Source organism: Gossypium arboreum, chromosome 9 (genome assembly GCF_025698485.1).
Source record: "Gossypium arboreum isolate Shixiya-1 chromosome 9, ASM2569848v2, whole genome shotgun sequence".
NCBI classification, from domain to species: domain Eukaryota; kingdom Viridiplantae; phylum Streptophyta; class Magnoliopsida; order Malvales; family Malvaceae; genus Gossypium; species Gossypium arboreum.
This window is the reverse complement of record NC_069078.1, coordinates 67,525,608-67,548,178: the sequence shown is the minus strand read 5'-3', so window position 1 is coordinate 67,548,178 and position 22,571 is coordinate 67,525,608. Positions and strand designations below refer to the sequence as shown.

At 36.3% G+C, this 22,571-nt stretch overlaps 2 protein-coding genes across 3 annotated transcripts; one reads left to right on the top strand and one right to left on the bottom strand.

The window, feature by feature from the left end:
• Positions 1-279: 279 nt before the first annotated feature.
• Positions 280-8,388, top strand: LOC108453276 (vacuolar protein sorting-associated protein 41 homolog). 2 transcript variants are annotated; one of them, XM_017751287.2, is made up of 19 exons: positions 280-770; positions 1,033-1,302; positions 1,389-1,568; positions 1,936-2,190; positions 2,397-2,529; positions 2,613-2,703; positions 3,412-3,514; positions 3,735-3,838; positions 3,908-4,001; positions 4,105-4,260; positions 4,349-4,411; positions 4,566-4,631; positions 4,979-5,179; positions 5,983-6,060; positions 6,143-6,262; positions 6,402-6,482; positions 6,577-6,662; positions 7,497-7,578; positions 7,673-8,388. In XM_017751287.2, the coding sequence occupies exons 1-19, from the start codon at positions 504-506 to the stop codon at positions 8,093-8,095; spliced, it is 2,853 nt and encodes a 950-aa protein (XP_017606776.1). In that variant the 5' UTR covers positions 280-503; the 3' UTR covers positions 8,096-8,388. The 2 variants fall into 2 exon arrangements, with proteins under 2 accessions (XP_017606776.1, XP_017606775.1); XM_017751286.2 differs by having other exon boundaries at positions 2,394-2,529.
• A 9,283-nt stretch (positions 8,389-17,671) lies between these two features.
• Positions 17,672-22,395, bottom strand: LOC108451099 (uncharacterized). The gene is made up of 4 exons (XM_017748833.1): positions 21,994-22,395; positions 21,359-21,946; positions 18,291-18,350; positions 17,672-18,037 (listed from the first exon to the last, which is right to left on the bottom strand). The coding sequence occupies exons 1-4, from the start codon at positions 22,393-22,395 to the stop codon at positions 17,672-17,674; spliced, it is 1,416 nt and encodes a 471-aa protein (XP_017604322.1).
• Positions 22,396-22,571: the final 176 nt, after the last annotated feature.

Below are 22,571 nucleotides of genomic sequence, written 5' to 3'. Positions count from 1 at the left end.
AACTAAATTAATTCAGTCAAAATTGGTTAAAATCTTTTGGAAGTTTAGGTAACAGTTAATTCGGTTTGAAATCGGTTAATTAATCGAAAATTTATATTTTTATTTACATTTTACATATATTAAATTTAGTTAATTTTGATATGTTTTATTCTTATTTTAATAAAAATAAAAATATATAAATTTTAATTAATTTAATAATTAATCAAAATTAATTTAATTAATACTAATTCAATTGGATTAACTAATTCAACACATCTATATATTATATTAATCAGGGTCCATCCATATGGAAAATCCCAAACAAAAAAGAGAAAATCAGAAAAAGAAAAACAGAGTAACATGACGGATGGCACGCATACCCAACATTCGTCACCGTGCCTTTGTTGCCTAGCTAATAAATAATTCAGATTAACTGATTTTATTAACTTAAACCAAACCAAAACCAAATCCAAAACCCGACTCAGATCCTTCCCTTTCCTTTCTCAATTCCAGGAACCCTGCAAATGTCTCCCTTCCCATCCGAAAACGGCGTCGAAGGAGACGACGAGAGAGAAGAAGAAGAAGACGAAGATGTAGATGATGATGAAGAAGAAGAAGAAGAAGCGGAGGAGGACGAAGAGGAGCCCAGGCTTAAGTATCAAAGAATGGGAGGTAGCATCCCTTCCCTGCTCTCAGGCGAGGCCGCCTCCTGTATCTCCGTCGCCGAACGCATGATCGCACTCGGAACGCACGATGGAACCGTTCATATCCTCGACTTTTTGGGAAATCAGGTGAAATTTTATCTCATTTCAGCACTTTAGATCTTATGTTTCGTTTCAATTCTTAATTTCTCATTTTATTTTTTATGTTTTTGGGTTCCAGCATTCTTTTTCTTATAATTCGATTTTTGAATGAAAGTTTTTTTTTTTGGATAAGCAAGTAATTTCGAATAAGTTAGTTAAGTTAAACTTTTTGCTGCGTTCAGTTATTAATTAGTTTTCAGAAGGGAAAATGTATTTTGTTATATTAAAGTTGTGTTCTGCTGTTTTCTAGGTTAAGGAATTTGCTGCTCATTCAGCTGCAGTGAATGACCTTAGTTTTGATATAGAAGGTGAATATATTGGAAGCTGTTCAGATGATGGCTCTGTTGTACTAAATAGTCTTTTCAGCGACGAGAAATTGAAATTTGAGTATCATCGTCCTATGAAAGCCATTGCACTTGACCCTGATTATGCAAGAAAAACATCTAGGAGATTTGTAACTGGTGGTTTAGCTGGTCACTTGTATTTTAATACCAAAAAGTGGCTTGGCTATAAGGATCAGGTTCGTGATACTTGCCTGACTTTAATTTATTTGAAAATTGAGATGTTCATGAATTTTGAATGTTGTCTATTTTAATGTGTTTTTAGGTTTTGCACTCAGGTGAAGGTCCAATCCATGCAGTGAAATGGAGAACGAGTCTCATTGCTTGGGCTAATGATGCGGGAGTAAAAGTTTATGATGCTGCAAATGATCAGCGGATTACATTTATAGAAAGACCAAGAGGGACTCCTCATCCTGAAATCTTGCTCCCTCATTTAGTTTGGCAGGTTAGTCAAATGATTAAAATAGAAAACATCTGAGGTTGTTCCAGGCTTTCTTATGTTGTCTAAACAACTGCAATATCATTTGCAATATTTTTCGTTCTTTTGAAGTTTTCACTTCTCCTATGCCCTAGTCTTTGTGAAGCATAGGTTGTTTGCCATTGCTCATTGTCTGAACCTCTTCAGGATGAGTCAAAAGATTAAAATGGAAAATGTCTGAGGTTGTTCCAAACTTTCTTATGTTGTCTAAACTGCAATGTTATTTGTTATTATTCATTCTTTTGGAGTTTTCACTTCTCCTAGGCCCGGGCCTTTGTGATGCATAGGTTGTTCAATCATTTTTTTCTGTTGCTCATTGTCTGAATCTATTCAGGATGATACTTTATTGGTGATTGGCTGGGGTACTTCTGTTAAAATTGCTGCAATAAGAACAAATCTGAACAAGGGAACAAATGGAACATATAAGCGTGTTATGTCTAACACGAACCAAGTAGATATTGTGGCATCGTTTCAAACTAGCTATTATATATCAGGGATTGCGCCTTTTGCTGATGCTTTGGTTGTTCTAGCCTATATTCCTAGTGAAGATGGAGAGAAGGAATTTAGCAGTGCAATGCCATCAAGACAGGTATGTGTCCTTTACAGTTATGAAAAAAACCAAGTTCTTGTCATGATTTATACCCTCTATTTTGAGTTTTTTATTTGCTATCTTTGGTACATCACCAGCTCCCATTAATACAAAATTGCCAATATTTCTGGATGGTCTGACTGTGGTTGCTATGCCATCCTTGTTATAATAAATTCCATTTGCCCATGTATAATCCACTGTAGCAGGGAAATGCACAGAGACCAGAGGTACGTATAGTGTCTTGGAACAATGATGAATTGGCAACTGATGCTCTACCTGTACATGGCTTTGAGCACTATAAAGCAAAGGACTATTCCTTGGCCCATGCTCCCTTCTCAGGTTGATATCTCTGTTTTTGATGTTATGGTTATTAGACAGAATTTTCAGGCAATAGTTATAGTGCTCTTCTCATATGAATGTAGGCAGCAGTTATGCCGGTGGACAGTGGGCTGCTGGTGATGAACCAATATATTATATTGTATCGCCAAAGGATGTTGTCATAGCAAAACCTAGGTTACTTCCGATTCTTCCTATTTTTGTTGCTTCTGAAAGATAAATATTGCTTTTCATAAAAAAGAAAAATTGAGAAAAGGATTGTGGTTTCTGTAGTAACGTGCAGTAATATATACTTAATTGTTATGAAATGTAGCTGTGTCGATTTGGCTCTGGTTGCTTATTTGCCCTAAATGGATTTGGATTTTCTGAATAACTCTCTTCCTGGATATTAATTTTTGCACCATGACTTCTATACTTCGAATTTACTTTCTGTCTTGGGACTATAAGTACATCTGTTGATGTATCATATCCCTTTAAGCTGATGCCAAACAAGCTTCCATTGGGCTTGATTTAAGGTCTCTGTAGTACTATTATAGATTTGCAGCCGGGCAAAACAGTTATAATAGTCAAATAAATACTTTTAAATTTTCTTAAGATGAACAATTATGTTGCAAATTCTTATAGAACATGCAAAATGTTTATAATAGTGAATAACTGCTGTAAGTTGCCATTAAATGCATATTATGTGGTGTGTTTTGTGGGACATAGTGAGGTTTGTTTGAATTTTGGTGTTAAGATTCTCCTAATATGGTCTTTGACGACTTGTAATAATACTGTATTTGTGTTTGTTTTATTAAATTTGTCTGATATATTATGTGGTACTTTTTTAAAATTATTCTTGCAAATTCTTCTTGATTTTCAACCTATGCATTTTTGACACTTTAGGGATGCTGAGGATCATATTTCATGGCTTCTTCAACATGGATGGCATGAAAAAGCTTTAGCAGCAGTTGAGGCTGGGCAGGGACGAAGTGAACTTCTTGATGAAGTATTTTTCTTCTTTTTTTATTTTGATATAATGTATTTGTAATGGCTTGATAATTGAGATGACTTATCATGTAAATTTACTGGCTTAATATATAATCCTTGCTTTATTTAAAAGATTCTTGCTGATTCCACTTGTTGCACTAAGTAATTGCTATTTCTTTATCTATGTAATTCTTAAAGTTAGTTGTTGCTTTCTTCATTTCTGTTCACCTTATGTGTAGGTGGGATCTAGATACCTTGATCATTTGATTGTGGAAAGGAAATATGCTGAGGCTGCATCCTTGTGTCCTAAATTGTTGCGAGGATCTGCTACAGCTTGGGAAAGGTACTGAAAATCATTATATGCAACTCTTTCTATGCATTTCCTGTTAATCAAATGCAATTGCTTTGACAGATGGGTATTCCATTTTGCTCATCTCCGTCAGCTTCCTGTATTGGTTCCATATATGCCAACAGAAAACCCCAGGCTGCGTGATACTGCTTATGAGGTTCGTCAGGACGGCAATTGTCTGCTGATGTACATGTAGTCTTCTTTTATAGTTTTTCATTTGTCAAACTTGGAATGAAAACCACCTGTTTGCTATGCTGCAGGTTGCTCTTGTGGCTCTGGCAACAAATCCATCATTTCATAAGGATCTTTTGTCAACTGTTAAATCATGGCCACGTGTCATTTATTCCGCATTGCCTGTCATTTCTGCAATTGAGCCCCAGCTAAATACTTCGTCAATGACTGATGCCCTTAAAGAGGTTCATAAGACTGTTTCTAGATGTCTGATGTGAATTGAATCTGTTGATGCTACATATGTTGAATGATCCTATCCTTTTTTCTTGATAGGCACTTGCAGAGTTGTATGTTATTAATGGGCAGTATGAGAAAGCTTTTTCACTGTATGCTGATGTAAGTATTTAATGTATTTGTGCTCAGACTAATTTATTTTTTCAAACTTAAAATTATGTATGATACAAATTGCTTATGGAAAATAGGTTTTCATCCATTCTCTAGTTGGACATTTCTTTGCTTCTTTGTTGATGTAACTTGTCTGTGATTTCAGCTCATGAAGCCAGATATATTTGACTTCATTGAAAAGCACAACTTGCATGATTCTATTCGTGAAAAGGTATTATTATGGGATACTTTGCTTTCTTAAAAATTATTGTTTTTTGTAGAGAATGTCAATACCTGTTCATATGAGGCCAATATGGTAAATTCTGAAACTGATTCTTTACAAAATTACAATATTTCACCACTTAGGTTGACACTTTTATTTACATTAGATAGATACATTTCACAATGCAACCAAAATTATAGGGGCAGAAATTAGCTCTTTCTATTCAATAGAGCTGTGGGGGAAAGAAGAGCAAAATATAATTAAAAAAGAAATTTTCTGTCATTTCCTTTCTTAACATTGAATGATACCAGCAAAATATAATTTTTAATGCCAAAAATACTATGTGCATGATGCAGGTTGTGCAGTTGATGATGGTTGATTGTAAGCAAGCGGTTAATTCGTTGATCCAAAATAGGGACTTAATTGCACCATCTGAAGTTGTTTCACAGCTTCTGAATACTAGAAATAAGTGTGATTCGAGATATTTCTTGCATTTATATCTGCATTCCTTGTTTGAAGTAAACCCGCATGCTGGCAAGGATTTTCATGATATGCAGGTATGGATAAGACAGCTACGTTAGTGTTTTAATAGCTTTTATGTAAATATTGTAGGCATCAGTTACCTTCAAAATTTCAATTTTTTATGTTCATTGTTACTTTCTAGATTTCATACATTTCTGTGGAGGTCAAATGCTTTACACCTTGTCTGTGTGTGGTCAAAGTTTGAACAAACAAATTGGCAGTAGGTTCCAAAATTACATGGTTTTGACTAAATAAGGCCAGCCATGTCAGCTGTACTTTAAACAGTTTTTATGGGTTCCGAAGTTTATCTCTTTTTTCTCTTAACTTTCTGATAAAAGAATAAGTGATATGCATGATTTTCTTTAGTTTTGATACGTTTGTTGGATGTTACGTTCTGTTTATATGTTATATAGTGAATTCATTTAATTGGTGTTTAAAGGTATTTGGATCTATGAATGATGTAAATCTTAAATGCTTCTGACTGTTAGTGATATTCTGTATTTAGATATATATTTTAGGTTGTTATATATAACATTGAAAACCCTGAAAACGATATATTGAAACAACTGGCACCAATATGTACCCCCTTTTTCTTAGGGAAATGAATGACCTGTTGAGTATGATATTAACAACCTTGGAATTTTTTCCGGTCAGTTGATGTTTCTTGTTATTTCTGTGCTACATTTGATGCCTTGTCAACAGGTTAGTTATTGCCTGTGAGCATGCTCTTGTCTAACTCAAATACTTATGGCTGTTTACTGGATATCGCATGTGGGCAAGGAGCTTCTCATGTTAATTGCATTTCTGACTATGTGTTGTCCTTTTCTTGCTGTGATAGGTGGAGCTTTATGTTGAGTATGAGCCAAAGATGCTACTCCCTTTTCTTCGCAGTAGTCAACATTACACATTGGAGAAGGTTTGGATAGTCTAAATAGTAGTTGTTATGTAATAATGGCATCATAACATTCCAAAATGACACTGCTGAATTTCAACTTCAGGCGTATGAGATCTGTGACAGAAGAGATCTTTTAAGGGAGCAAGTATTCATCCTTGGAAGAATGGGGAATTCAAAACAAGCTCTTGCTGTCATCATAAATGAATTAGGAGATATAGAAGAGGTACGTTGGTTGTTTTCAGTTGGAGCTTCTGCCGCTTTCAGCTCTTGTTCCCAAGTTTCTATTTTGTTCAAAACAAGCTATTGCTGTTGTTCCTTGGAAGGATTGGTACTAACAATAAAGGTCTATTTATTATCCACAGGCTGTAGAATTTGTGACCATGCAGCATGATGACGATCTTTGGGAAGAACTAATTCATCAATGCCTCCATAAACCAGAAATGGTAATGATGGAAAATGCAGACTGGAAATATGGAGATGTTGTCTAATGATTAGCCGTATTTCTCTTTTTCTTAGCTCTCTCTCACTGATTGGCAGGTGGGCGTCTTATTGGAACACACTGTTGGCAATCTTGATCCTCTCTATATTGTAAATATGGTGCCCAATGGCCTAGAGATACCTCGGTTAGTATCCTCTTTTCTCAAGGGAAGTTTGTGAATTGCAGTTGAGTAGAATTTTCTATTTCCAAGTAATTTTCATCTACAATATTATAGAGGTTTCTCAGTTTAAAAAGAAAAAAGGAAAAGAAAATTAAAAAGGGAGAAAGGAAAAACCTTAGCGGGTTTCAAGAACAGCATTTATCTGATAGTTAACTGACAATGCTGTAATTCATACTTGGATCAAGCTCAAATTTAGTTGGAGCTGTTGTTTAATAAAGTGACTTTATTGTTGGTTAAGCATTTGGTGCCAAATCTAGGAAGAAAAGCCCGAGGTTTTGCATACTTTCTTTCTATATCATCAGTTGCTTGTGTTGCAACACAATAATTGTCTTTAAGTGAGCCTTTTTATAGATATTCATGCTGCCGTACTGATCTGTCCCATATTCCATGTATGTGATGCCAACTATATATCTTCTAGTAATATTTCATTTAATTGTCCTTTTTATGCCTCCAAATATGCCTGGCATCTCATGATTTTTCTTAATGAACCATAATGAAATCTGTTCTATCATCCATTTTTATGTTGCTATAAACTATTTCTTTATGCAAACCAAGAAAGAGAAAATGAATCAGAAAACTGAAGGTCACTGAATGACTGCAGTATAATTCTACTACTGTAGTACCCCGATATTTCATGATTTTGACCTTAATTCATGTCCCCAGGCATTCCATAAGGAGCATCTTATTGGATGCATAAAACTTGGAACTTCAAATTGCAGATATCTAAGCTGAATCACCTTATCTGCTTCCTGAATCTATTTCAGTTTAATTTGACTCAATCATCTATTTTATTTTTAGGCTGAGGGATCGTCTAGTCAAAATTATTACTGATTACAGAACTGAAACTTCTCTCAGACATGGCTGCAACGATATACTCAAGGTACTACTGTTCCTCTTACTCTTAGCAAATTGTTGTAATACTCGGAATTCTGATTTGAGAAACGTGACATTTGGTGTAAATGTGAAATATACAGGCTGATTGTGTTAACCTGTCGGTAAAATACTACAATGAAGCGAAACGAGCAGTTTGCTTGAGTAATGAAGAAGATGATGCACGATCCAAGAGGGATGCCAGTAGAGCTTCTCAAGTCATAACACCTAGTGTAAGAAATATGGAGGTTAAATCTAAAACAAGGGGAGGTGGCAGATGTTGCATGTGTTTTGATCCTTTCTCGATACAAAACGTATCAGTCGTCGTGTTCTTTTGCTGCCATGCTTATCACACGACTTGCTTGATGGAATCTACTGAAACTAATAGCACCAACAAAAAAGGGACTGGAGGTCCCTCTGAGGGGTTATATGAGTATGAGTATGAGGACGAGCAGGAGGATGACAATGGTAGCGAGGCTGGTGGTCCTCGGATGCGATGTATTCTATGTACTACAGCGACGAGTTAAGTTTGGTTTGCATGCCTTTATATGTGCGTGTCGTGTGTGGGTGTGCGTGCTTTTTGCTCGCAAAATTTTTTTGGGTCGTGGTTTAGGTTTTGCTTACCTTGTGCTCCTGCCTGTCGACATTCATGATTCTTTCTTTCTTTCTCTTGCCCTCTTGTTCTCTTGAATGCTGTTGTGCCTCAATTAATGGCAACTTTTGTATTATATAGATCCTCATCCATGTAATTATTGGAAAGTGTAATTAATCCTTTTTGGCGGTTGATGATTTATGTAGTGTATCTTGCACTCTAAACAAAGTTTTTAATGAAATAATATGCTACGATTTGCAGCGAGAGCTTGACCTCTATCACAATCTGTTTTTTATACATTGCCGATGTTGTAGATAAAGAGATGTTTTTTTTGGCCCTTTTTAATCCAATAATAAAAAAAATTAAAAATTAAAAATTAATAACTCAAATGGTATATGGTATGCTCATGAGATTTGTCGAAATCATCTTTCGAAATTTTAAGTTTAATAAAAAATTGGGGAATCGACTTTTTGAAAATAAAACATGGAGTCGCAACTAATCCTTTTTGTTTAGGTGTGATCGAATCACCTAGAAATTCGGTTATTTTAATAAAATATTTCTTTTTACTAAAACAACGATTTTGGTCTTACGAAAATATGAGAAAACGGGCTCGGGAGTCGGTTACGTATGAGGAAGGATTAGCACCCTCACTACGCTTAAAATTGGTACCAAATCGATTAGATACTGTCCTTATGTCTAAGATTTGAAAAAGAGTTTTTGAAAGGTGATTCCTTTTGAAATATTTGAATGGCTCGAGTTGGTTGCCAAAATTCTCTTATTTCGGAGGAATGCAGTACCATATCCAGAACGGTAGGACACTATCCTTTATACCCCGAAAACAACGATAAATTTTGACTTAGAAAGTTTATCGTTGAAAATTATAAAAGGATGCCCAGTTATTCAGTCCTAACGAAAATCGAAGCCCAAAGACGGTAGGGCACGATTCTCGAATTTTCAAACATTGAACATTGCCTTGCTTTAGGAAGCACGAGTGAAATTCAAAGGAATATTCGATTATTTTGAACAAACAGAAATCGCAACCCAGCACGATAAGGCATGATTCCCCGAATTGCCAAACATCGAGTATTACCTTCGTTTTGAAGAGTTTTTTAAAGACATGAGTGCAATTCAAAAGGACCTTCGATTATTTTGAACAATCGAGAAATTGCAACCTAGCACGATAGGGCACGATTCATGAATCGCCAAATATCGAACATCGCCTTCGTTTAAAGGATTTTTTAAAGACATGGGTGAAATTCTAAAGGGACCTTCGATTACTTTGAGCAAACGAGAAATTGTAACCCAACACGTTAGGGCACGATTCCGTGAATTGCCAAATATCGAATATCGCATTCGTTTTAAAGAATTCTTAAATAATTGTGAAACTAGCTTAAAATGCATTAATTCGATTTGAAATAAGACGAAATTAATCATAAAAATTGGGATTTTATAAAACCACATTTCAAAAACCAAGTGGAAAACAATGATATGGGGTAATATACGTACGCATAAAATACGACAATGGAAGAGTGGAGGTAATGCAATTTATTTAATCAACTAACAAGCACTTAAGCAACTAAGTATAGCTAACTTGGAAATACAACTCAATTTCGAACATGCATAGAGAATAATTAACATGACAATGAATAAATAATGTGCAACGACAACATACATGGCATAATAACAAATGATTACTATTAGTCGCACGAAACAAAAATGCAAATCGAAGAAGCAATATGGTATAAAACTATTTTAAACAATGGTAAATACGCGATGCACACTATATGAATTGATGGATTGATAAATTAGAAACTATTTATAAAACAAACTTGGTATATACATGCAATCATCAAAACATATATTGTAGAATGAACATTTTAAAACACATAATGTATAAGTTGACAAATTTATGAGAAACTAAGAATATATAATTACCGAAATTAATATTATAGAATAAAAGTTTGAATCAAATTGCATGTAAAATATTTTAAACACAAGTCCATTTAAGAGTTTACAAAATATATGATAATTCAAATAATATATAATATGAAAGGATAATAAAATACATGATGAGATGTAATTCACAAAATAGATTTACAAAATATATGCATAAATAACTTTGAAAATAATCATTCAGTAAAAAACATAGAAATACATACGAGATTAAGTTAATTTTATAATAAACTATGTAATGGATTTAAGAACATGCTTATATAAATATGTATATCAAGAAAACTGTGTGTAAAATACATAGATTTAATAGTAATATATATACCAAATATAGGTATCGATAAACATATGTACTTACGTAATAATAACCTAAAAAATATATTATGTAGGATCATGTAATAATATATAAGAATAAATTTAAAAGGAATTATGTATGTAAAATAATATAAGATTAATAAAATGCATAAAAAGAATTAACCTTATTATAAAGTGTATACGTATGTATATATAAAAGAACATTTTAAACAAACAAATTTAAAAGAAAATAAACAAATAGATATATATAGTTACATGTAGAGATATATTTACATATATAAATGAAAATATAAATAACAAACTAAAACCATGCAAAACTTAATAAAATACTCCAAAATAATATATTAAAAGGTGAATAATAAGTAAATTTTCAAAAATAAAATGGTTTCAAAGAATAAAATATGCTGAGAGTAATGAGTAAATAAAAAGAAACTCAATTGAAATAAAAATGAAACTAAAAGGATAATTAATAAATACAATAAATTACTGAAATTAGAGGAAGGACCAAAGCTTAACGCGCGCGGACTCATAGGGGCTAAAACTGGCAATATACCATATCCCTGAGTGCTGCGTTGAAGGGTGGATCAAATTGATTTCACTTGTAAATTAAAGGTATAAATTAAAAAAACAAAGGGAAAAGCTGGTAGAACTCAATCATGACACAACGCCGAATAAGTGGACTTAAGGTGCAAATATCCTTTTCTGACCTAACACGCGGGTCTTAACCAGGCGTGGGTCGGGTCATTAGGTGAAAGCCACCATACGATGCCGTATCTAGACCATTGAAATTGGTCAAAACGGCGCCGTTCCCAGTCTCTTATATGGACTAAACCAGCCGAATCAACAAGCACCCATTCTGCCTATTTTCAAATCCCTAATCCCCTTTGCTAAATGCCGATTCATCTTCATCGTGTGGGACTCTTCGAGCCTGAGGGAATCTTAGCCCGAAATCCCTCCTCAACTTCGATTTCGATGAAGAAGGGAGAAGAAAACTATGGCTCGCTTGCACGGTAAGGCTCCTCTGTCACCGTTCTTTTGTTTATTTTTTTTTAAAACAATAATGGTGAATGACCCAAACTGGAAACGAAACGATGCATAGAAAACTAAAAGAATTCGAGGAAGAAAGAAGTCACCTCTGCTTTTTTGTATTCTCTGTGCATATATTTTCGTTCGTAACCGATTACAAGGATTGAAATCTCGGCTTTATAGCCGAAAAAGAGAGAAAAGAAATTTAACAAAATAATCATACAATATTTTTCTTTTGTTTGTATTTGCTGTTGTTGCTTGTTTGTTTCTCTGCAGTCTTGGATGTCTTTGGCGCTCAAGTCTGTTATTGTCTTTGGCGTGGCGTGGTTCTCTTTGATTGATGCGGAGTATGATGGCATCATCGTCTGAAGTGGTGGCGCACGTGGGAGGCTGAGGCACAAGCAGGAACTGTTAGGGTTTCTGTTCTAAAATTTTCGGGCCATTTAGGCTGATGTAATTTTGGGATTGGGCTTGTATTGGGTTTTTTTTTTGAATTTGGGTCATGTAACTGAGCTATAGGCCTGTTGGGCTTGTTCTTGTAGTTGGGCCACTAGTTTCTGTAATTGGACTATAAGGATTGTTATAATATTTTTTGATTTTTTTGTTTTGTTTTTTGTTTGCTCGGGCCGGGCAAATTTGGCCCACTATAGCTGCCCCTCTTTGCTCATTGTCGTGTAACGAGAATAGAGCAAAGACTATAAATGGGCCAATTTTGCCGGGACCTGCTGTGTCTTGGCTCTTCTTGGTGCTTCTTTTCTTCAAGTAACTTCAATATGCTCCACTGTAATTTCAGGGAGACATGGTTCGCATGTTTCTATCCTGCTCTACTGCAACTTCAGAGAGATAAGGATTGTGACTTCGATCTGCTCCACCGCAACTTCAGGGAGACAAGATCTTGCAATCTTCGGCCTGTTTCCCTACTACTTAGGGGGTTAAGGCTTGCTTTCTTCGATCTGCTCCACTGGAGACGAGATCTGCAATCTTCAGCCTACTCCACTACAACTTTAGGGAGATAGGATGGTGGTTTAAACTTGCTTCACTGCAATTTCAAGAAGACTAGATTCGCCGTCTTTGATCTGCTCCACTGCAACTTCAGGGAAACAAGATCTGCAATTTGAGCCTACTCCATTACAACTTTAGGGACCTAGGGTGGTGGCTTAAATCTGCTTCACTGCAACTTCAGGAAGACAAGATCCACCGTCTTCGATCTGTTCCACTGCAACTTCAGGGAGACAAGTTCTGTAGAATTCACCAATGTCGCTACATCGTCTTCTAAAGACATGATTTGTAGAATTGGTTTCCTGTATCTATGTTTATGTCAAATGATTAGGATGCCATGATCGAAATGAGTCAAGTGCTCCTAACTAGATGTGGTGCTTATGTCAAATAATTAGAATGATATGATCGAAACGAACCAAGTGCTTCTAACTAAATGAATAATTATGAATGTAGAAATGTCATGAGAGTAATTCCCTTTTTAAAAGCCTAAGGCATCATTGCTCATAATCCATCCGGGTTCTATATTGATGTGTTATCGCGTCTTCTTGTCTAGCTGTCATCTTTGGCAGAAAATTTGAAGAGATAGTCACAATTAGGACTATTCTTTTTCGAATGTTTCCAACTTTTGAACCTGGTTAGTCCTGACTAGTGGCCTTGTTTCAGGTTATTGTACTATTTAGAGACCTTTTAGAGTAATATGCATAACTTCTTTTGTGTGAATGTTATAAGTCCAAAAATCGCGATTTCAAAAAAATACTCGAAAGAGACTATCATAATGGACAAGATGGAGTTTTATTGAGCAAAACTTGAAGTGAATACATTAAACAGGATTGCAAATCTGCTAAGGCACAAAATAAAATGAAAAAAAGGTGCCCCAAATATCGCAACACGAGCTTCGCTATTCCAATTTCTCAAAGGCTCTTTCGAACTAAATGTGTGTTCAGGAGATCCCGTGTATTTTATTGATGCTCCAAGATGTATTGTTCTTCCCTCTTGTTAATTTTGGGAGGACAAGACTACCATATGCCCTACATTCAAAATTTGAGCTGCCCATTTTCGGGTTTTCAACTCAAAATCCCCTTTAGTCTCAAAGTGCCCTTTTGCGGGTTTTCACATTGACCTCTCCAATTTTTTTTTAGAGCGTCCTTTGCGGGTTTTTACTCTGGCCTCTCCTTCTTTAGGTAAAATATTTCTTGACCGAATCTGAATTTACGGGATTGGGCAAGTTTTTACCATCCATCTCGGCTAGAATCAATGCTTCTCCAGAGAAAGCTTTCTTCACCACGTAAGGCCTCTCCCAATTAGGCATCAATTTTCCTCGAAAATCCTTCTGTATGGGAAGGATCTTTTTCAAAACCAGGTCTCCCTCGTGGAATTCTCTAGGGCGAACCTTTTTGTCATAAGCCCGCATCATTTGTTTTTAGTACATCTGACCATGACGGATAGCTCTTAGTCTTTTTTTCTCAATTAAGTTCAATTGGTCATATCGAGACTGGATCCACTTTACTTCATCCAACTTTAGTTCTGACAGCACTCGAATGGACGGGATCTCGACTTCAATTGGCAAAACCGCTTCTATTCCGTAGACCAAAGAGAAAGGGGTTGCCCCAGTTGAGGTTCTGACTGATGTTCGATAAGAAAAAAGGGCAAATGGTAACTTCTCATGCCAATCTCTGTAGGTTTCAGTCATCTTCCCCATAATCTTCTTAATGTTCTTATTGGCCGCTTCTACTGCCCCATTCATTTTCGGGCGGTATGGTGACGAGTTGTGGTGTTTGATCTTGAATTGACTGCAGACTTCCGCTATCGTACTATTGTTCAGGTTTAATGCATTGTCAGATATGATCCTCTCCGGCATTCCATATCGACATATGATCTCCTTTTTTAGGAATTTGCTCACTGCCGACTTTGTAACATTAGCATATGAAACGGCTTCTACCCATTTGGTGAAGTAGTCGATAACCAAAAAGATGAACCGATGTCCGTTAGAAGCTTTAGGTGATATTGGTCCAATCACATCCATACCTCACATAGAGAAAGGCCATGGGGAAGTCATGACATGCAGTGGTAAAGGAGGCACATGAATTTTGTCTCCATAGATTTGGCACTTATGACATTTTTTGGCGTAATTGACACAGTCTCCTTCCATAGTGGACCAATAGTACCCGAATCTCATAATTTGCCTGGCCATTGTAAAGTCATTAGCGTGTGTCCCACAGATGCCTTCATGGACTTCTTCTAGGATTTTCTTAGCCTCTACAGCGTCTACGCATCTTAATAGCACTTGATCCTTTCTTCTTTTGTATAGAATCTCCCCATCTAAGACATAGTCGATGGCCAATCTTCTTAACGTTCTTTTGTCATTCTCGCTTGCCTGGTCCGGGTATTCACGATTCTTCACGTATTGTAATATATCGTGATACCAAGGGTGATCAACTTTTTTTTCGTCTTCTTCAATATTATAATAGTGGGCCGGGGTTTCATAAATACTCTTCCGGATGGGTTTGACATCTTCTTGCTTGTTCACCTTGATCTTGGAAGCTAAGGTGGCCAAAGCATCGACCATTTGATTTTCGTCCCGTGGAAGGTAGCAGAAAGTAATGTCATCGAACTCTTTAATCAATTCAAGGACCAATTTTCGATAATTGATCAACTTGGGGTCTCTGGTCTCCCATTCTCCTTTGAGTTAATAAATCACTAGCGCAGAATCTCCGTACACCTCTAGCACTTTAATCTTGCGTTCTATGGTTGCACGGATACCCATGATGCACGCTTCGTATTCTGCCATGTTATTCGTGCAATCAAAATCCAATTTGCTAGTAAATGGATAATGATCTCTGTTTGGGGATACCAAGACTACCCTGATTCCATTACCCACAGCATTTGACACTCTATCAAAGTTTAGTTTCCAGGGTAGTTCTTCTGGATCACCTTCTTCAGCGGTCACAACACACACCAGGTCTTTATTCGGGAAATCGAAGTTCAAAGGCTCGTAGTCTTCCAAAGCTCTACTGGCCAGAAAATCTGCTATTGCACCCCCTTTTACTGTTTTTTGGTTCACATAAACTATGTCGAATTCAGAGAGCAAAATCTGCCATCGGGCCATCCTTCTATTCAAAGCTGTTGACTCTATCATGTACTTTAAAGGGTTCAATCTTGAGATGAGCCAAGTGGTGTGATACAACATATACTGCCTCAGCCTTCGGGTTGTCCAAATTAGGGCACAACACAACTTCTCTATCGGCGGGTACCTTGTTTCACATTCCGTGAACTTTTTACTAAGATAGTAAATAGCTTTTTCTCTCCTCCCTCACTCATCATGCTGACTCAGTACACATCCCATAGAATTTTCAAATACTGCCAAATACAGTATCAATGGCTTATCAGGGTTAGGTGGCATCAACACCGGAGCATTGGATAAGTACTGTTTGACCTTGTCGAAAGCCCTTTGGCATTCTTCATCCCATACACCTGGGTTGTGTTTCTTGAGGAGGCGAAAAACAGGGTTACATTTCTCGATTAATTGTGAAATGAACCGAGTGATGTAATTTAATCTTTCTAGAAAGCCTCAAACCTCTTTCTGAGTACGCGGCAGAGATAGCTCTTGTATGGCTTTGACTTTGTCTGGATCGATCTCGATCCCTTTCTCACTGACCACGAATTCGAGAAGCTTTTCGGACTTGGCTCCGAAGGTACATTTGGCTGGGTTGAGTTTTAGTTGAAACTTCCTTAACCTCAAGAATAATTTTCTCAGGACTTGTATATGCTCCTTCTCTGTTCGAGACTTTGCGATCATATCATCGACATAAACCTTGATTTTTTTATGCATCATGTCATGAAACAAGGTTACCATGGCTCTTTGATATGTTGCCCCCGCATTTTTCAGTCCAAACGGCATCACCTTGTAGCAGAACGTGCCCCACATGGTTACAAATGTGGTCTTCTCCATGTTTTCAGGATGCATCTTGATCTGGTTATATCCGGAGAAATCGTCCATGAATGAAAACAGTGAGTGTCCTACCATGTTGTCCACTAGGGTGTCAATATGAGGCAGTGGGAAATTGTCCTTCGGCTGGCTTTGTTCAAATCTATGTAGTCCACACACATTCGTACTTTTCTATCTTTCTTAGGGACGGGAACAATGTTGGCTACCCAATTTGAGTATTTTACCACCTTCAGGAATCCAGCGTCGAACTGCTTTCGAACCTCTTCTTTTATTTTTAGCAAGACGTCGGGCCTCATTCTTCGGAGTTTTTGCTGAACTAGCTTACATTCTTCCTTTATGGGGAGTCGATGCACCACAATATCAGTGCTCAATCCGAGCATATCTTGGTATGACCATGCAAAGACATCTTTGAATTCTTGAAGTAATTCAATAAGGTCTCGCTTCATCTCCATGGTGATACAAGTTCCAATCTTCACCTCTTGTCCCTCTCCTAAGCGCACAATTTTTTCTAATTCTTTGTGAGGTAGGATTTGTTTCTCGTCTTGTTCTACCATCCTCAAAAAATCAGGAGATAGGTTACACCCTTGGTCATCTTCGAAATCTTGAGAATCCTCCATACACACATCTCGCTCAAAAGGAGATTCTGAGCCACTAGCAGTGTCACTCATATCTTTGATATCTAGGGACCTGTTATGAGGATGAAGGAAGATACAAAAAATCAAAAGAATTCAAGAACACTTATCCGTATGGTATGATTATGAATGAAGAATAAAAGAATATTTAGAAGAATGTTCGAAGAACAAAAGAATCCGAAAGTAAACGTTTGTATAATATAATTATAAATGAAACTGAAAGAATGAAAGAATATCTGCTCAAAATGATAATAACCGTGCATTTCATTGAAATAACGTTTTTAAACATCAACCTATTTCACAAAAGATTCTTATTACTCCTAGGCCTAGAGTAATAAATGTGTTTTGGACATTACTCTGTGTTAGTTCTAAAAACTACAGAAATCTCTTCCACAGTCCAGTTATCCAGAACACTTCCAGGTAGGTAGGGGCAGATGCCCGACAAATTTTCTCTTCCAGTCTCTTCGTCATATGTGGCGTTGATGTCCAAGCTTTGTAGCCTTTCTTCTATGGCTCCCTTCATTGGCGTGCCTCTCTCGGGATGAATGATTCCTCCGGACACAAAGGTTTTCAATATGTGCGGGAATATCATTGGTTCCCATTTGATTTCCTCCCCCGTTAACCGTGCTCTCCTTCTTTCTTGCTACTTTTCCAGCTCCCTTCTCCTTTGTCTCGCATCCGGCTTAAATCCTAAGCCGAAGCGGTCTCTCTTGTCCTTCAGTACTGGAGTTTCAACCATTCCTTGGAGATGTCTCCCAAGTCCTCTTCCGGGTAAGGCCCCTTTTTCAACCATCAACCGTAGACTCATCCTCGTAGTTTTAGACAATTTTGGCATAAGAATCTTGCTTCCCTCGGTGATGAACGTCGCATTAATGAATTCCAGAGACCGAAATGAACATTTGGTTGCTTCGTCATCTGTCTCCAAATAGGGCGCATTATTGCTTACAGTTGCAATGATATCCTCTTCAGCATTGATCGTTATCAACCACCCATCTGAAACCAGTTTCAACTTTTGATGCAACGATGAAGGTGCTGCCCCAGCTGAATGTATCCAGGGCCTCCCCAATAAGCAATTGTGTGAGGGCTTGATATCCATTACTAGGTGTACAAGCCCAATTTTGGGCCCAAAACAACAGAAACCCACTAAAGACCCAAATACTCCAAAACCCATACGCACACAGCCCAAATACAACCCAAAATCAAAAAGAAGAAAAAGAAAAAGAAAACCCTAATCTATTCACCCTAGCCGTTCAGACTCTGACCCCTGTCCCATCCACCACCGATGCCTGCAGCACCGCCCCACCGTCGTCCAAGTTACACCCCTGCGAGCATTAAACGGGGATTGACATAAAGCAGGAATAAAAAACATGTAATGGCTATTTAAAGCCGAATAAAAGAGCCATGTATCGATCGGCATTTTTTTGAACAGATACAAGTATTTAGCAGTCATTTTATCAACAAGTATTAGATTCAAATACGAATATAAAAATCGCAGCAAAGAAAAACATCAAAGGAAGTTCAAAGATTTCAAACAAGGTTTATCTATTTTTCCTATTTTTCTTTTTTTGGACCGATTTATATGCATCTTTCTTTGTTTTATATTTAAAAATAACATATACATACATATTCATAAACTAAAAAATACAGCAAAAAAATATATAAAAATCTTACCTTTGGGTGATTTCTGGCCACCGTGTACGGTGGCTGACACGGCGGGCCACTCGCCGGATTCTGGGCTCCCCTAGAGAGAATTCAAGCCCCTTCCCCCTTCTTTTCTTTAAAACCCAGAGAAAATGAGCTTCTGCTCAGATTTTTTTTTGTTTTTATACCCTCTTTATACGGCGTCGTTTTAAACTAGTTACCCAGGCGTTAAACGGCGTCGTTTTGACGCGAATCGGATCGACCCGACCCACTAACCAGGGGATCCGCGTGTTTCCATTGTCTTTGGGGTATTTACGCCCCTAATCCCTCTGCTTTTTTCACCTCCTTCAATTGGATCCCTTTCCTCTACTTTTGTCTTTAATTTGGCCCACGACTCCGGCCTTCGATTCACTTTGGTCCTCATCGAAACAGTGCGTTTTGAGGTTTTGGAATAATTTCCTGACCGGTCCCTCCCTTTACCTCGCGTGTTTCATTCGGTCTTCTCTTTTATTTTTGTTTTGAATTGGCCCTGGATTTTGGTTCTACATTCAATTTACCCCCTTTAGTTATGTCTATTATTTTAGGACTAAAATTACTTGATTATTATCATTATCATCATTGTTGTCATACTTTTATTATTTCCATCACCATTATCGTTATTACTACTATAGTTTATTATTATTATTATTATATTTATTATTTATTATTTATTAGCATTGGTATTATTTTCATTTAATGCTTATATATATATATATTATAGTATTATTAATAGTTTTTATTTTTGTTAATGTATTTGTATGTCACATGCGTATTCTTTTTAATATATACACATATATTATACCCCATACTATGTATATACATATTAACATTATTATGTATGTTTTTAAATATTATACATATATATATATATATTTTATATATTATATCGTGTACATACTTCTAATATTATCATGTATCCACTTTCAATATACATGTATATATCTATGAAGTATTGTTAATAATTGTTTTTTATATTGTTACCATTTTAACATATTATGTAAATATTTTAAATATTTTTTTGTTATGTATATTTTTAATACGGGTACATTTTTTTGTATTATGTATATATATATATATATATATATATATTTATATGTGTTGTGAATATAGGTTTTTTTACATATATTTATTATTGTTATTATGTATATATTGTAATATTTTTAGTTATGTCTTTTATACTATTGTATGTCACATATATGTACTTTTAATTATACCCCATGCTACGCATATATGTGTATCAATATTGTATATTTCACCTTTCCTAAATACTATATACATATATATTTTTATACATTATGTGTGTATTTTCCGATATATTTATATATTATGTACATACTTTGAATCTTATCATGTATTATTATACTTATTATTCCCACTATTATTCTTATCAACATATTGTTATCTTCTTTTATTATATTATTACTCCCTTTTTACATATATCATTATTGTCATTGACGTATGTTATTATTATCAATTTACCATTAATCTCACTTTTATTATTATTACTATTATTATTATTATCATTATTATCATCTTTTATGTTATCCTTTTATCACTATTCTTATCAATATTGTTAATATTATAGTTTTCTTTATCAATTGTCATTTTAGTTTGTCATGTCTTATATTTATTCATTTACTTATTTAGATATTTGCTTATTTCATTTTCCCTACGCGTTTGTTTATATTTTGCTAACCCCTTTTTATTATTTTATCTTTTTGCTCATACTGTTACATTTGACATTATCGCACCTATCATTGCGTCATTGTATGTGTTAATACCATAATTTGCTTTTTTATTTTACTATAAATCACATCATGTTTTTTCGATACCTTAAAATAACCCTTTCATAAAAGTGATATTCTGTATTTGGAAATTCGAGAAAATCGTGCCCTAACTTACTGGGTTTCGATTTTTCTCATTTAATCTAAATAACGGAATATTATTTTAAAAAATCACAATATGGTTTTTGAATAAGAAATACTTATTCTCGGAGATACGAGGTGTTGTGCCCTAACTTACCGGGTATGACATTTTGTTACTTCGAAATAAGATTTTTCGCGAATAAAGGCGATATTTGGTGTTCAGAAATTCGAGGAAACGTACCCTAACTCACTGGATTTCAATTTTTCTCGTTCACCCTAACTAACCGAATATCTTTTAAAACACGTTAATTTTAAATAAAAGGCAAGCTCGCTCTCAAAAATTCAAGATGTCGTGTCTTAACTCACTGGATGTGACATTTTATATTTTGAGACGAGAAGGTCTTTAACACTAGAACATTTTCATAAAGAAGGATCGTATTTCAAAAGTCTTCAAAGTTTTCAATCTTCGATCTTAAGACATTAATTAATCAACTAGGTACCAATTTTGGGCGTATCGAGGGTGCTAATCCTTCCTCGTGCGTAACCAACTCCCGAACTCATTTTCTGATTTTCGTAGACCCAAAATTATCATTTTAGTAAATCTTAACTTTTATTAAAATGGTTAATTTAAAGGTGACCCGATCACACCTCATCAAAAAGGATTGGTGGCGACTCCCATTTTTTGTTTTCGTTTTCAAATCCAAGTCGATCCCCATTTTTCAAAAAAATGGTTACGAAACTAGGAAATCCACCTCATATGTGTTTGGCCTGATCTGAAGAGGTACCTCGATTTTGCCCATCACCTTTCTCTCCGTGCCATCGAATACTTTCACTATGTTCTGGCACTCCTTCATATGAGAGTTGCCTATAGGTAACCTGTTTAGCGTGGTCAACGGCAGGACGTTCAAGGCCGATTCGTTGTCAATCAGTACGCTTGGCAACGTATACCCTTTACAATGCGTGGTGATGTGCAAAGCTTTAGTCGCCCCCATGCCACCAGGTGGTATCTCGTCGTCATTAAAAAAGATACAGTTGCCGGTACTTATATTGCTAACCAAGCGGTCCAGCTTATTGATGGAGATATCATTAGCAACATATGTTTCATTCAAGACCTTCTTCAGCGCGATGCGGTGGACTTTCGAACTCAGGAGTAAAGCTAATACTGAGATGCGAGCTGGTTGCTTACGTAGCTGTTCCACCACGCTGTACTCATTGTGCTTCAGGAATTTTAGAAACTCCTTAGCCTCCTCCTCGTTAACTGGCTCATTGACAGGAAGTTCAGACTTGGTCGCTTTTCCTGCATCTCTTCGACCACTGGGGCTTTTCCTTTTATGGGTTGTGCCTTTTCGCTTGTTGTATCGTAACGTTTCCCGCTACGTGTATAGGAGCCCCCATCTTGGTTCTCTTTTGAAGTGTCAACCGGGCTTTCCTTTCCCGGAATCGTCACGTTGCAATCATAATTCCATGGGACCCTTTTACTGTCTTTATAGGGGAAGATTGCAGGTCTTTGGATTATGACCCTTGGTGGCATTCGCACTCCAGCTTCATTATTTTTGGGTCGCGATATGATGACCACGGGGTAGTTAACTGCTTGATTCTGTGTCATCGATTCTCCCTCTGATGCGCATATATCTCCCTCTCCGGGGTTTTTAGCTTCTTCATAAAACTCCATCTCTTTATTGTTTATCATGTCTTGCACGAGGGCCCTGAACTCCACACACTCTTGGATTTCATGCCCCACCTCATTGTGGAACTTACAGTAGTTCCTCTTTTCTTCGGATTCTTTTCTTGAATCCAACGCGATCAATCCTCTCTTGACCATTTCCTTTCACACCCATCTCAACGGGGTCCTGACTTCTGCAACCTCACTTTTGATCCTCTTGTTCCTGCCTTCACTTATCCCGTTCACTCCTTGGTCGGCATGATTGGGGAGCGGATTTCCTGCTACATTAGGTACAGCTGGGTCGTTAAACCTTACGATCCCTATCTTAATGAGTC